The sequence below is a fragment of the Hipposideros armiger genome, unplaced genomic scaffold (genome assembly GCF_001890085.2).
Source record: "Hipposideros armiger isolate ML-2016 unplaced genomic scaffold, ASM189008v1 scaffold_710, whole genome shotgun sequence".
NCBI classification, from domain to species: domain Eukaryota; kingdom Metazoa; phylum Chordata; class Mammalia; order Chiroptera; family Hipposideridae; genus Hipposideros; species Hipposideros armiger.
In genome coordinates, this window is record NW_017732060.1 from 401,973 (window position 1) to 416,285 (window position 14,313).

A 14,313-nucleotide genomic window follows, 5' to 3' on the forward strand; every position below is an offset into this window, starting at 1 on the left:
CTGAGACTATTTCTGTTTACATTTCTCATTTATTCAGTTTTTTAGATTCCACGTATAAGTGAGATCATATGGTATTTGCCTTTCTCTGACTGACTTATTTCACTTAGCATAATGTTCTCTAGTTCCATCCATATTGTTTCAAATGGTACTATTTCCTTCTTCATAGCTGAGTAATACTCCATTGTGTAAATGGACCATAGTTGGAAGAGCAGTCTTTAGAAGCTGCACGCCAGATCTGTTTTGGACATTGGGAACGCGTGTTTGCGTATTAACGCGCCACGTGTGGGACTGCGGAGCCCTCCCTCCTCAGACTTACGACCTTGGCACCTCGTGTCTTTTTCCCTCATAACACTTACCTTTGGACTGTTATTTCAGGAGGCCTGTGACTATTTAGCACAGTGCTTAGGCAGCTCTGGGCCGCCTGATCCTCTCTTTCTAGAGGCCTTATTGACTCAGTATAGATTCACAGCTTTAATCCACACTCTTATAAATGATTGTTTTTTTATTTAATATCCTATCTTAAGATTATCCCATCTTTCATATAGGCATGTAGAAAAGTGAAAGCTATAAAAATAGTTTTTTAAAGTATACTTTATTGACCGTTGAGTGAAGAGAATTCAGAAATCAGAATGTAAAATTAATCTGTATTTAAGTGATCCAGAGGAAAGAGCAGGTGAACAGACACGTGAGGGCCTGGTGTAAGAAAGCTCTGGCAGACCACGTTTTAGATGAGGTTCTCGCCTTCTTTAGAGGAGACAGGAGAGATTTATAAAAATTTTCAACAGTATCAATACTTTATATTTCTAGGAAATTATGGAATAAATACATGAACCATTTAGGAAAATAGCTTTTTTTTTCAGGGCCTCTAAAGGTAGAATTGACTTTTTAATTCTGACCTCTGTCGTTAGCAAAATCTGTTTTCAGCTGCTGAAGTTGTGTAGAAAGAAGTGAATCTAGACAGTAGCTTTGTTTATGTAATATTGTTTTACAGACACATCAAATTGTAGTTTTCAGAGGAACCTTTATTTTTTTTTGAAGTGACTATTCTGCATGTGATAGGCACAGTAATGGCCCCCCAAAAATGCCCATATCTTAACCCCTGGAAGCCGGGGTTACATGACAAAAGAAATTTGGTGGCTCTGATTAAGTTAGGGATTTTGAGATCAGGTTATCCTGGATGATTCAGGCGGCCTGAATGTAATCACAAGGGTCCTTATTAGAGGGAGGTGGGAGCGGGGGTCGAGAGTGAGAGGAGAAGGTGAAAGTAACGTGGGTTCATGAGCCCAGGATGTGAGGCTCGCCCCAGAAGCCAGGAGCGGCAAGGTGCCTAGAGACCCCAGAAGAACGCAGCCTTGCTCACCTATTTCAGCCTCTGATCTCCAGAGCTAGTAGGTAATAGATGTACTGTTTTGAGCCACTGAGTTTGGGGTATTTATTGCAGCAGCCACAGGACACTAATGAGTTGTGGAAATCACTCAGTCACTCATTGACTCAAAGTTGAGTACCTGCCACATGCCAGGCAGTGCTCCTGGTGCCAGGGATCAGTGGCGAGTAAGACCGACCGGGGCTGGGCTCACCTGGACCTCACTTATATTCTAGAGGGCATGAGAGAATATGACTTCAGAGAGTGCTGTGTGCTGCGGTGAGAATAAAACTGTCAAACAATAGAGAATGATTGGGCAAGGTGCCACAGAGGGGCTCATTGTAGGGGGCATCTGTCTCAGGAGGCCTCTCTGTCTGAGGAGGTGATATTTAAGCTAGGTCCCGAGTGACAGATAGGAAGCAGCCATGCTAAGCTCTGGAAGGACGCAGCAAATACCTGTGTGCAGTGAGATTCCTGAGGCAGAGCTGTTTAGATTGACAGCTCTTGGGAGACACAGAGCAGGAGGTGGTGGCTTGGGCCTCCTTGTCCCCCACCAGTGGGAAGTCCTCTGCAGGCTCTTTCCATGCACTTGGGAGGGGATACTTCCTTCTGTTCTTGACATCCCAGGGCAGTGCCCAGTCATGGTCCATCTCTGCTTCTTCATTGCAAGACTTGGTCAAGAACTCAGCAGGCAGCTCTGAGAGCAAGAGGAGCCTGGCCTCAAATCCATGCGCCGATGCTGTGACGGCCAAGAAATCCTCTTTTGTCATCAAATTCTGAATAGGCTTTGTAACCTGGAGCCAGCAGCCTTCCTTTCTTCCTGCAGCAGCTGGAAGAGCCCAGAGCTGCATGGGCCCCTCAGGCTCAGGCCTCACCAGGCCGGCTCTTTGCAGTCGGAGAACAGGGTTTCTGTGGCTGGCTCCTTGTGAAGAAGCTGAAAACCGCTCGTCCATTCTGTATGTTCTTTATCCCGTGGAATCTAATAATTGACAAGGATTTTGGAAAATGTTTATTCCTGTCAATTGGCTTTACCAGCAAAAAAGCAGCCGGAAAGGGGGATGTTACCCAAGTATATTACGAACTCCCACAGCTCCTTCCTGTGTCTGCTGGAGGCAGAGAGCATGCACCTGAGAGCGGGTGCAGCAGGGATGCCCTGTCTGGCTGTGCTCTCCTCTCCTCCATCTTTAAAAGGAAAAGTGTACCCACCCTGTCTGGCTACTAACATTTTTTAATTTCTTGTGTTAATATATGAAAGGGCATTTTCTGCCTTGTGAAATGTGTCCCTTAGTGTTCTTGGTTCTTAATTAGGTCCTGGCGTTTTAAGCCCCCAAATATTCTAGAATTGGAATGAAAGTAGCCACAGGGGCCTCCTGCCAAGCCTACCTGGTTATGTGAGCTCAGAAAGCTGGAAAGGTGTATGGACGTTCCTGCAAATCCTGTCACATTGTAAACGTATGTGTAGTGGGGTCTTTTGGTTTGTTTTTTTAATGAATAGAATAAGGGAGTTACATTTAGTAATACCCTACCCATTCACCAAAAGAAAATGGGGGGGGGGAGTGTTAAATCATTGTGTTTTTTTGATGAATGGCTTCTACACTGAAAAATAAATTGGACAAACTGGCATAGAGCTCAGTGAACATGAAATCAGCTATTAGAAGAAAGCTTGTGAACAAATTCTGAGGCAGATATGCATCTTTTGATTAATGCCCTATCAATCATGCACACAGCTACCTTTGCTAAGTCTCGCTGTAATCATTCATGGTTGCTTTTGGAAACACTGGCAGAAACTATAGCACCACAGAAACGGAATATTATTACTGATTTCTCCCTAACTTACTGTGAACAATGACTGTTTTCACCTTGTTCCTGCTTTCCTTTATTAAGGAAATACAATGCAGAATGAAAGGAGAGTTCCTCCAAGCCTGGGGAAATTCTCCTAGGGTATTCTTAATGATATTCAGTCTTAAATGGGCAGTCTATTGTAATGCAGGGTTCTCCGTAGGAATAATAGTAATGTAATCCCATTGAAGCCGCCCTTTATGGATTATAGTCAAATAGGCAAAATGTGGAGTCACATTAATGAACAGAGTATGTCTTTGGAATTATTACTTCAAGTTGTTGAAAGGGTTTGAATTTTGTTATTGTAATTATTGTATTTAATTAATGCGCTTAACAGCAGTCGTAATTAACCCACCGGATTGGAAATTTCCATGAATTCTACCTTTGACATTACAAGAAACTGTGATTCTTTTCTGTGTATTACATAGCAGGGTGGGGGAAGTGTGTGTGTGTGTGTGTGTGTGTGTGTGTGTGTATTTCCACTGATTATTGTTCAAGAAAAATTTTCATGAAAGTGTTTATAGTTTCTCATGCATTTTGAAGCCATTGGCAAATTTGGCACTGTGTAATAGTTAAGAAATCTTTAGGTAAGCCCCCTCAGAACTTACTGTAGCCTGGGAAGACTGTGGCATGATGCAGCAGTGACGCGCATTAGCATGTGTAATGGACTTTAATAGACATTTAATGCTGTTCAGCTGGATGAGCGAGCTGTGCTCTCCCATTGGAATTTCCTCCATCAAAGCCCATTGATCACCGATCTCACCCAGGAGAGGTTAATCCATCAGCTTCTGTAACCAGACGGCACTGATGGAAATTCTTTAGGTGGCATTCTGGATGAACCAAGCTTTCCATCTTTGCAAACAAATGAGTGATATGACAAGTATGGTGTTCAAAACACATTTAACCAATTGATTTTCTTTCCGCTTGTAATAAGATCCAGAGACATATGAAAGTGCACAGTGTGGCCGAGATTAAGGGAGCGCTCCCGCCCGGGAAAGTGCTGGGCTGAGAGCCGACGAAAGCACTGTACAGCCTGTGATCACCCATCCCCTTTTATATAAAGTTTGTTATTGCAATAAATAGCTGTTATTGAGCCGATGCCTTTTGTTTCGTTCTGCTGAATCTTATTTCAGGTCTGTGTATGTGTGCACACACGTGTGTCTTGTCATCTCTCTCTTGGAAGTTTTCGAGATGGCAATAATTGTTTCTACCTTCTGATTTAAACAGACAGCTGATGTGATTTGGGATGGTAAAACTTCGTGTAAAGTTACAAACGTGGGGTCCCTGCGTTCCTGTCAGTGACGATCTCCTGCCCTTTCTCTCCCCCATGCAGCCCTGCCTTGAGTTTCACCTACCCTTCCGCACCTGTGTCTCTCCATATGCACCAACAAATCCTAGGCCGGCAGCAGAGCCTGGGCTCGGCCTTTGGACACAGCCCTCCGCTTCTCCATCCTGCTCCGACCTTCCCAACACAGAGGCCAATCCCAGGAATCCCGACGGTTCTGAACCCCGTCCAGGTCAGCTCTGGCCCGTCCGAGTCCTCACAGGTGAGAGAGATCACTCCGTGAGCTGCTCGGCCTTGATAATGGTAGAGGAGACCCATGCCACATGTGCCAGCTCTTAACTTGGATTCTCAGGGCTTCCATAGTGCAGCCTGTCTTCCTGACCAGGGCTGTCATCACCAGTCTTGATGAATGTGCTGTGTATATGCTCCTCTTTAAACACCAGCCTCCTTCTCCAGTCATTTTATCCTTGTGGGAAAGTGGGCTGCTTGATAAGGCTTCAGCGTCTGACCTGGTGCCGTCTGTACTCTCATTCAGTAGAAATACGTTCACGGATGTGTTGCTCTTGTTTGGTCACTGTCTGCGGGTGCTTAGAATCGGGCACTACTTCAGAGTGAGAATAACACTGCTGTCTGCTTTTATCTCCGCACCGCTAATGCTCAGAAAAGGATCCAGGCGCTCTAATTAAAGAACTTTTCAAACAGTGCACGTGGGTTTCCTTCCCACCTCACAACTGTGTTCTTTTGAGTACACTACTGGAGCCGGGTAAAGCCCCGGCCCTCAGCTCTATTCCTCTTGCTTTTAAAAGCCACAGGGAGTTTACATGTGGTAAAAACGAGGAGCTGCTGCATGTTTGTATTTTCTGGCTGTGAGCACATTTCGTGAACCCCACTGCCACGGGAGTGGAGTGTTCTCAGAGTTATTGTTCTCGAGTCAGGCAAGCCTGCTTGTCTCGAGTTGCATGTTTTAGCAGTGGTCGTGCTCATTGATCAAAACCTAATTTTTTTCTCTGTCCCTGCGTTTGTGATGGCAGAACAAGCCCACGAGTGAGTCTGCGGTGAGCAGCACTGGTGACCTGATGCACAGCAAGCGGTCCAAGATCAAGGCGGACGACGACCTCCCCAGTCCTGGGCCACGGGGCCAGCAGGTGAGGCGCCCAGGCTCTGCTTGACAATGAAAGGCCAGTTCCAGAGTCTTACTTAATGTGTTTCTCTAGGTCAGAAGCAAACACAGAAAATGCAGGAAGCTGCGTGTGGCAAGAACTGGTTCACAGAGTAGCTTGTTACTGACCACCAGTGTGACCAACGTTCCGTCCTCAGCCCCTATCTTGGGCTAAATTGTAAACTCCTCGCCCTAAGCCTGAGCTGGGCAGAGCTAGTGACAATGTTCCGTGTACTGAGCATGTTGTGATTTGTCCTTATTTTGCCACTTCCCATGTGCCAGGAGAGCAGGGAGAGAGAGAGGCACACCTAACCCAAGGCGACCTACATTCCGGTCCTTTACCCCAAGTCCTGAAAGGAGGAGTTCAGAAATTCAGTCTGGTCTCTGCTTTAGTCACTGAGATCCTCTGAGCCTCAGTTTAAAGGTGTGTAGATACCGTAATACCATCTCATGGGGTACCTGTGCCTGATCTGGTAGGAGGTCTATGAGTATCAATTCTCAGAAACGGGTTGGACAGGAGCCCAGCTATCCGCAGAATCCGGGCCTTACTGTATCACCCCAAATCTCAGGAGGATGGCATGGATGGGTGTCATGGGTTCTGAAACCCATCCTTCCTCTTGCATTTTGCTCGCCAACAACCTTGCTGGTTACACCTAAACACTTACATACAGTTTTTGTCATGTAACCTCAGAATGGAACTTAAATATACCCACCTAATTGTCTCCCAGAATTCCAGAAATTCTTTGTATTTTAACTGCTACAAAACTGCCCGAGAAGACTAGGGAAGACCGTACCCCCCAAACGTTAGATGCCGTGGTTCTCGGGCAGAGAGTGTAGCCTTGGAGATCAGAAGTTGAACCAAGAAGACATCATCCCTCTGAAATTCACAAAGTGCCCATCACAGCCTCCAGTGGCTGGAAAAAAACAGAATTAGAGTTACTACCAATCATTTCCCTGGGTTCCAAAATGTGAGATACTGAATAAATATACTGAAAACTTAATACACTGAAAAATAATCCAAAAGGGCAAGACCAGTCTTTTGGGTAAAGCCCACATGACTCAGTTTGCTTCACTTACGGGATGACATTTTAGGTTTTTTTCACCTTTGTGTTCGGGCAGCAAAATTTGGCCTCAACTTTTTATCATTGTTATGGTTTGTTGTTTTTCATCACAAGTGAACAATCTCTGAAGATGTATTTGGTAAACCTGAAAAAATGCACACAGATAACCCCACGTATTTGACTTCTTCCATTCACAAAACCCAGTTGCTAGACCTGAGCTCTCTTTCATTTTCAGTGAAAAATTGCATCAGGAGGAAAATAAATCTACATCAGGTTTTTTCTTTCTATTCTTGTCTTTCTTCCTATTGTGCCTGAGTTTTTCCCCCTCACCCCGTCTTTCAGGAACAGCCAGAAGGCACCACCCTGGTAAAGGAGGAAGGGGACAAAGATGAAAGCAAACAGGAACCTGAAGTCATCTATGAGACAAATTGCCACTGGGAAGGCTGCACGCGGGAGTTTGACACCCAGGAACAGCTGGTGCACGTAAGTGAAGGGGACCGCAGAGCTGCCGGCTTTAAACTCCATGACCTTTCTGCGGGATCAGCTCCCCTGACCCTGCGCTGAGTCAAGTTTCTTAGCTAGCTGTGCTGCAAACTGGAGAGGCCTTTGTGACTTTCCAAGAATAAAGAGAACTCTGAGCCACAGTGCCTGACCTGTTCAGTCAGCTAAAGCTTAGTGTAAAATTCAATAAAGTCTTCAATAGAGAGTGTAATGACTCTGATCCTGTAAGCCAGAGAACACTATTTTGAGTTAGTGACTTTGATGGTTATTGAGTAATAGTAAGCTGGACATGAATTATTATTAACCTTTTAACCAAGTTTGAGTTTCCTTTCCAAGACCCAGGAACAACAAAAAATTGTAGAGGTGGGATCCCTTTTTTCCGTTCCACCTTCCTCATGCCCAAACCCTCAGGCCTCAGGAATCTCCCGTTGTTTCACACAGCCGTTAGTGCTCTGTGTGACACAGGTAGATGCTTGGGGCAGGCCATTAGCACAGTTTCTTGACGTGAGGCCAGCCTTTGCAGGTCTAACAGGAAAAAGTGATATGTATTGTAAAATGTGTTTAATGATGTCTAGTTTTGAAAACTGCAGCATGGTCAGGTGGACAAGCACACCTTCTCTGCCCATATCAGGTTCCAAAGTGTTTCCTGTTGCTCCCCTGTGTATTCTTTCAAATAAGGCAGTCCCCCCCACCCCCCACCCCTGCCATCAACCTGTGCGCTTTGCCGGGGTTTCATTTATGTGGCACTTTCTCTCAGGCCAGTGGAGTCTCCTGGCAAATGGGACTGGGAGCAACTGAGATGGAAGGGCATTTAGATGCGCAAGAATCAAAAGCTGTAGCTCACACACTCTGGTGAAAGACAGGGTCCCCTTAAGGCATTAAGGATGGTTTCTATGTGTGGCAGTTTTGTAAGCTTTTAATATGACAGGAAATCTGACAGAGCAGCTTCTGTTGTGACCCTCCCCCCACACACATTCCATTCTCTTTTCTTTTATAATCACTTTTTATTTTTACATGATCCATATTTCTTTTTTTTTTTAAGATTTTATTGGGGGATTGGGGGAGGGGAACAGTGTTGGGGAATTGGGGGAGGGGTACAGCCGCGTTGTTGTTCTTCAATCTTAGTTGTGGAGGGCGCAGCAAGCTCAGCTCCCAGTCCAGTTGCACCGCTCAGCTCAAGGTGCCGTGTTCAATTAGTTGCGGGTGGGCCTAGCCACCATCCCATGCGGGAGTCCAACCAGCAGCCTTGTTGTTAAGAGCGTGCGCTCTATCACCTGAGCCACCCGGGAGGCAGCTCAGCTCAAGGTGCTGATTTCAGTCTTTAGTTGTGGGTGGGCATAGCCCACCATTCAAACCGGCAGCCTTGTTGTTAGGAGCACGTGCTCTCACCAGCTGAGCCCTTCTGCCACCTGTTGGCAGCTCAGCGACAGCTCTGCTCGGGGTGCAGCGTCACTGGCCCATGTGGGAATCGAACCAGTGACCCTGTTGCTCAGAGCTCGCACTGTTGGGCAAGCTCTTAACCAACTGAGCCACTCAGCTGGCCCGTGATCCATATTTCTTGATAATGTTCCCCCATTTAAACACTAAAATCACAGAATTCTTCACACCTCCCACATGTTTCACAGGTCATGTATTGGTCCACACACTGCATGACATCATAGTGTTAAATAAATATATGGTTTGCTGGTTTTGCGATCTGTTATGCACAGAGTGTTCTGAGGATTTAACATGACATTAGCAGGGTTTCCCCCCTCGATTTCTTTTTTAATTGTGTCTCCTTATAAAGGCATAGGAAGAATTATAGATTTATCAGCACAGCAAGAAACTAGAAAATCAGATGTTTGTAATTAAAGTATATTTCCAGATTTTTCCATGAACTTAATTTATTTTTTCTCTTTAATTTGATGCAAGTGTTATTTTTAAGCCAAGCCTGACTTAATGGCCCTTTATTCTGGCTGACTGTTTTAATGGAAACCACAGACATTGTCATACTAAAGGGGATAAAGAGGTTTTGAAGTTTTCTTTTAATGTAGAGAAATAGTCCCAGAGAGTCGAGTATGCCAGGAATACCGAGTGATATAATGAGTGCACAACATAAATGAGGAGAGTTGTTTGTATAAAGACTGCCATCGTGAGCGACATGTTGGCAGTGCTCCTTGCTTGTTAAAGTGCCCTTCTGAGCAATGACGCAGTCTCATGGTGCCTTTTCTGTGGATAAGTCGTTGCAGTTTCTAGGGAGGCCTGTGGTTATAGCTCAGCCATTATTAGAGGAGGAATGAAGTAGGAGCTTATGCTAAGTCTCCATTTAATGGGAATTGTGCCCCTCGTTAGAGACCAGGTTTGAGGTAACATTTTTTTGGATGGTGGTAATTCCTTAACCTTTTTGCTGCCTACTTAACGTGAAATCTTTAAAAACCGTGGATATTGCAGGTATTTGTATTTAATCTCAGTGGCAAAGGATTTTAGATGGTGGTGGTGTTTTAGTAGATCTGAGTAGTTTTAAGGTCAGTCTGTTTAAACGATCAACTAAATGGCCACCGTGTTGTCTGCTTTATTGTAAAAATATGAATGAATGCATATGCAGTGGAATTTTTTTATTTCAAATCAGCTAGAAGAAATTCATGTCAGGATTAGAAGGAAATTTAATATGTTACCTTTATGATATTAATTTTAGTCTGAGTACATAAACTTAGTTAAGTGAATTCAAAATGATAATTTACAATAACATAAATAAATATTCTAGCTTATATCACTTATTTGCTACCGTTTTCCTCGTTATCTGAAGTCTGGAAATTACAGCTTTGTGTGTTTAAACTGATTTTACTTTTCGTGACCTATAAGCAAGTACCTTCGTACTCATGGGTGTACCTGGTAGCATCAGCAGTGGCCTGGTATACAATAGTGCTTTATTTTTGTTGACTGAACAAATAGCTACTTCAGGTCAACCTAGTTACTTTGGTGGCAGATGGAAATAATACCACTTGCAAAAACCATTTTTTTAGGGACAGAGGCAAGCATTAACTGCTCCCCTTCCTATGACTTTCTTTGGAGAGAGGACATTTTGTAACTTGGTTGAATTTTCATGCTGCATAGAACCAAGAGGCAAGCTGTTAAACCGTTGTGGTGCTGTGCCTTATTTATAGCCATGACCCATTCTTTTTCCTCCTCTTACAGTTAATAGAAAGATTCATGATTCTTCATGGTTGTCTATCTCGTGTCTGACAGTCCCGACTGCCTGCTAAAGCAAGTCACTATCTATAATTGATATCCTTCCGTGGAATAGGGTGCTGGCTGCAATTGAAGGGCTTTGCTGAAAGCTCTTAAATCCTGACAAGTTCTCCCCTTGTTCTGGTTCAGTCGCTGAGCTGCTCGGTTGGAATTCCAGAATCATTGGAACTTGGTGCAAAAGGGAGACATGTGTTTCACATTAGCAAATCACAAAGTTGAAGAGGAGCATTAGGGACGCGGCTGACACTGCCCGCCAGGTAGTCTCATTTCCAGTGTAAGGCACTCTGTGTTCTATGGAGAGATTACCTCGTCCCATTACTGTCCAAACAGATGGGCTAAATACTGCCTTTCCCTTCTCCTTTATTTCAGGCCCCTGCCCATCTCTAGTTGTGTGTGTATTCTAGGTTTGCTGTGGGGTCTTTACCACTGGATGTTTAATTAATTTCTCTTCCCAGAAAGATAATTATAATTGGGCTTAGTTACTCTCAAGTTAGTATTAAATCGGTCATAAATTTACTCCTATGCCCAGAAGCTAAGAAGAGATCTACAGTATATTTTTTTGTTAACCAGGTTTTTGTTGTACTTTGTCCCTTTCTTGATGGCAGTTAAAATAGAAGGGAGCAAGAGAGTCCGAAGGATATATAGCACAGAAGTTAATTAATTTAAAGTATCATTGCTTAAGACTGAATTTATTATTGATTTGTCAGCATGCAAGCACTCTCTCTTCCCTTGACATCAGAAAGCATATGCTCTAACATCTCAAAACAAGCTGTGAAAAGCCCACATTTTCCCTTCAATTCTAATTGGACCCTCTCGTTGCTTTTGTGCAGTATGTATTACACAAGACATGAATCTTAAATTTAAATGTGTAGACTATCAGTTCTCAAAGTGTTATTTCTGGTTTGGTTTGGTTTGGTTGAGCTTTTTTTATTATGTAAAAAACTCCACCCATGTCTTCCTGGCTTGGCTTCTCACACAGATGTGGGAGCTTCCCAGTCTGTGCCCTGTCCGTCTGTGTTAATTCTGCCCTAGAAGTTCGTTCCTCTTTGGCCCTGGATGACTGAGCATCTGAGGTATGCACAGAGGGCGGCACACATCAGCATCAGGTTCTAGGAAGCCTGTACGCTTTGCTTCTGAATGATACGGTGTAGCCCACAGGTGTGTCGAGAGGCTTTTAAAAGGAGGAAAAGGAATGTGAAGAATATGTGCCTTGTATGGGTTACCACAGCTGAGTGGCTGGTTATACTCACAGACATCGTAGCTGGGAACTGAAAGAATAGAAATGGTCTAATCACCATACCTAATGGCCACATGTTTGCTGTATCACTGCAGTTCCTGACCCTCTTTTCAATGATCCATTCTTAACCCTCTATTCCGGTTTAAGAAGTAACACATACGTTATTCTTTCCAAAAGCCTTTAAAAGGTCAAATTAGTTTTTAACAGTTTTATCCCTCACCCCATCCCCAGCAGAATGGGCCCCCAGAAGAGGATCTTGGCAGCTGCTCTGTGGGGACTCTGGTCTCCTGCCATCGGGGCCACACCGCAGAGACCGTGATTGGTGTGTCCTGACTCCCAGCATCGGCGGGTGGCATTTCAGCCTCTACTCCTTCCTCCACTCGCATCTTTTAAGCGTAGTATCAAAATTCACCTTCTGTAGGCTGATTAGCCACCTACTTGGGTGTTAAATGCTTTCATGTGCTGCAAATTTTGATCTCTAAAACAGGCTGAAGTTTCCTTCATCAGAAGAGTACAGCTATAATCACCTTTGCTGCCATTTGAAAACAAATTCTATACATCGGCAGCATGAAAATGAATGACTTTCTTTTTACTATCACAGAGGTTTAGATATAAAGAGAGCACATCTAATCTGTGAAGAATTGATGTATCTGTAGAAACATGGAGAAGAGTTAGGATGTGGTGAAGATATTATTTTCATATTCGTATCATGATCCTAAATTTGCATTTTAAATGTTTTCCATCTAATTTTGATCCCTTTGCTAAAGTTGCATTGTACATCCATACCTAAGAGAAAATTGAGTTTAAAATATGATAGGGGTCTCAGATATGAGGCCAAAATTGGTTTTGTGTGCACATAAAATGTAAAATGAATGAGTGGAGATTTTGATCTTATTTTTTCCCTACATGGAGTTTCTGGTTAATTTAGATATTTTAATTATTTGTAGATATGCTATGTAAAATGTAGACTAAGAACTACCAACTTCAAAGCCATCCTTTGATAATTATGCCTCAAGGGTCACATTCTTTTTAAAGTTACTGACTAAATTGCACCTGCAGAAATTGTTCCCATAAAGACACTCAGGAGATTAGGCTGAGTGGGGGGCACGGAGGGCTGTGTGGTCCACCAGTGAAAGCCTCCCAGGACCCAGTGGAATTCTGAGTGGCAGCCCCATCTCTGCTCTGACCCTCTGGATGACCTCCCTGGAAATGTTTGACCCTTCAGAATGTTATTTTCTTACTTATCATTCTGTGAAATAGCCGTGAAAATAAATGTCGTCCCCGATGTCCAAGGCCAAACAGATCACATGCAGTAGGCCTAATGAGAAGCAGACAGAGGGTCTAAGAGAAGGACGCGTCTCTCTGTGCTTCATGTGTTTGTATTTCATAGGGTTGAGTGGGGAAGGGAGGAGAGTGGCGCTGTTGGGTTTTGTGGGTTCTTTGTGTTAGCTCTAAGGCTTATCTTATATTCATTGTTGCTGAACTGGGACGTGCACTTGACTGGAATCGAGACCCCGTTCTCTTCTCCAGTCTGCGTCTGACAGGTGGGTCTTGGCCTAGACATTTTGCCTCCTCGACCCTCAGTTTTAGCAAAAGCAAGTGAAGGATTTGAACTGGATAGTCCTTAGGATGGGGATGGCAAATAGGTTTTGTCTGAAGTGCTTATTGGCTTATTGGCTGGCAGTTGCCTGGAGAGCTGTGCGGAGCGCTCATCCACCCCATTTCAGCCAAGGAGGTAGTGGCGGGGATGTACAGCCCATTACGATGGCTGCCCCCAGGTGGAATTTCAGAGGAGGCAGGCACTTGCCATCTCTCCCAGGGTGAATTTCAACCCTGTAGATTAAATGCCCTCCAGAATAATTGTGGTTAATTTTTTTAGGGGTGGTATTAATTACTTGGGTAATTATTGAATTATTAAAATGCCCCCTTTACTACTGTGCCTTAACCTCAGAATGAAGAGTAACAAGTCAGTGTTTTGAGTAACTATTATTGTATCGAGTAATGTTAGTTACTGTCTTAAACTTGCTCAGCCATTTTACACCCCCTAAAATGCTTCATTGTATGTACCCCCTAAAATGTTTTATTGCATGTACCCTCTGAAATATTTCATAAAAATCTTCATCCAAGTCACTGTTTCTGCCATTTGGGGAGGGCTTTCTTCTCAAAAGCTCATTGATTGGTTCTGAATGATACTTCAGGTGAGCGTTTGAATTCCGCCAATAATTGGTACCCTGGATATTCTGTATGGACCCACTGCATACACAAGGGGCTGATGCTCACTCCGAGCTGGGCTGCGTACCCCGTTGAAATATCGGTGCCTATAGCAGTTCTTGCTGGCACCATGCGTCCCCTTGTTTATCAGGAAAAGTATGAACTGACCAGCCATTCTCTCAAGAACGCCTCACCAGAAGCAGACCTGGGAGCAGCCCTCATGCTGCCCACTGGCTCAGCTTGGTAGTGGGCACACTGCCAACGGACTTAGACCAGACCTTCCAGGACCGGTCATTCTCATTGGAAGGGGAGACAAGGAAACAGAAAAGCACAGTGAACACAGGAGGCAGGACATAATGAAGCCAGAGTAGTGTTGTTGCGATTCTAGGGATTCAGGAGCGGGAGACGTGCATGAGCAGAACCCAAGAC

At 44.2% G+C, this 14,313-nt stretch overlaps 1 protein-coding gene across 1 annotated transcript in view; it reads left to right on the forward strand.

The window, feature by feature from the left end:
* GLI3 (GLI family zinc finger 3) overlaps positions 1-14,313 on the forward strand; it is a 287,264-nt gene that overhangs the window by 214,189 nt on the left and 58,762 nt on the right. Inside the window, exons 8-10 of the mRNA XM_019627118.1 lie at positions 4,536-4,749; positions 5,519-5,632; positions 7,050-7,190. Coding sequence (XP_019482663.1) covers positions 4,536-4,749; positions 5,519-5,632; positions 7,050-7,190 — 469 coding nt within the window. The remainder of the gene's footprint in view (positions 1-4,535; positions 4,750-5,518; positions 5,633-7,049; positions 7,191-14,313) is intronic.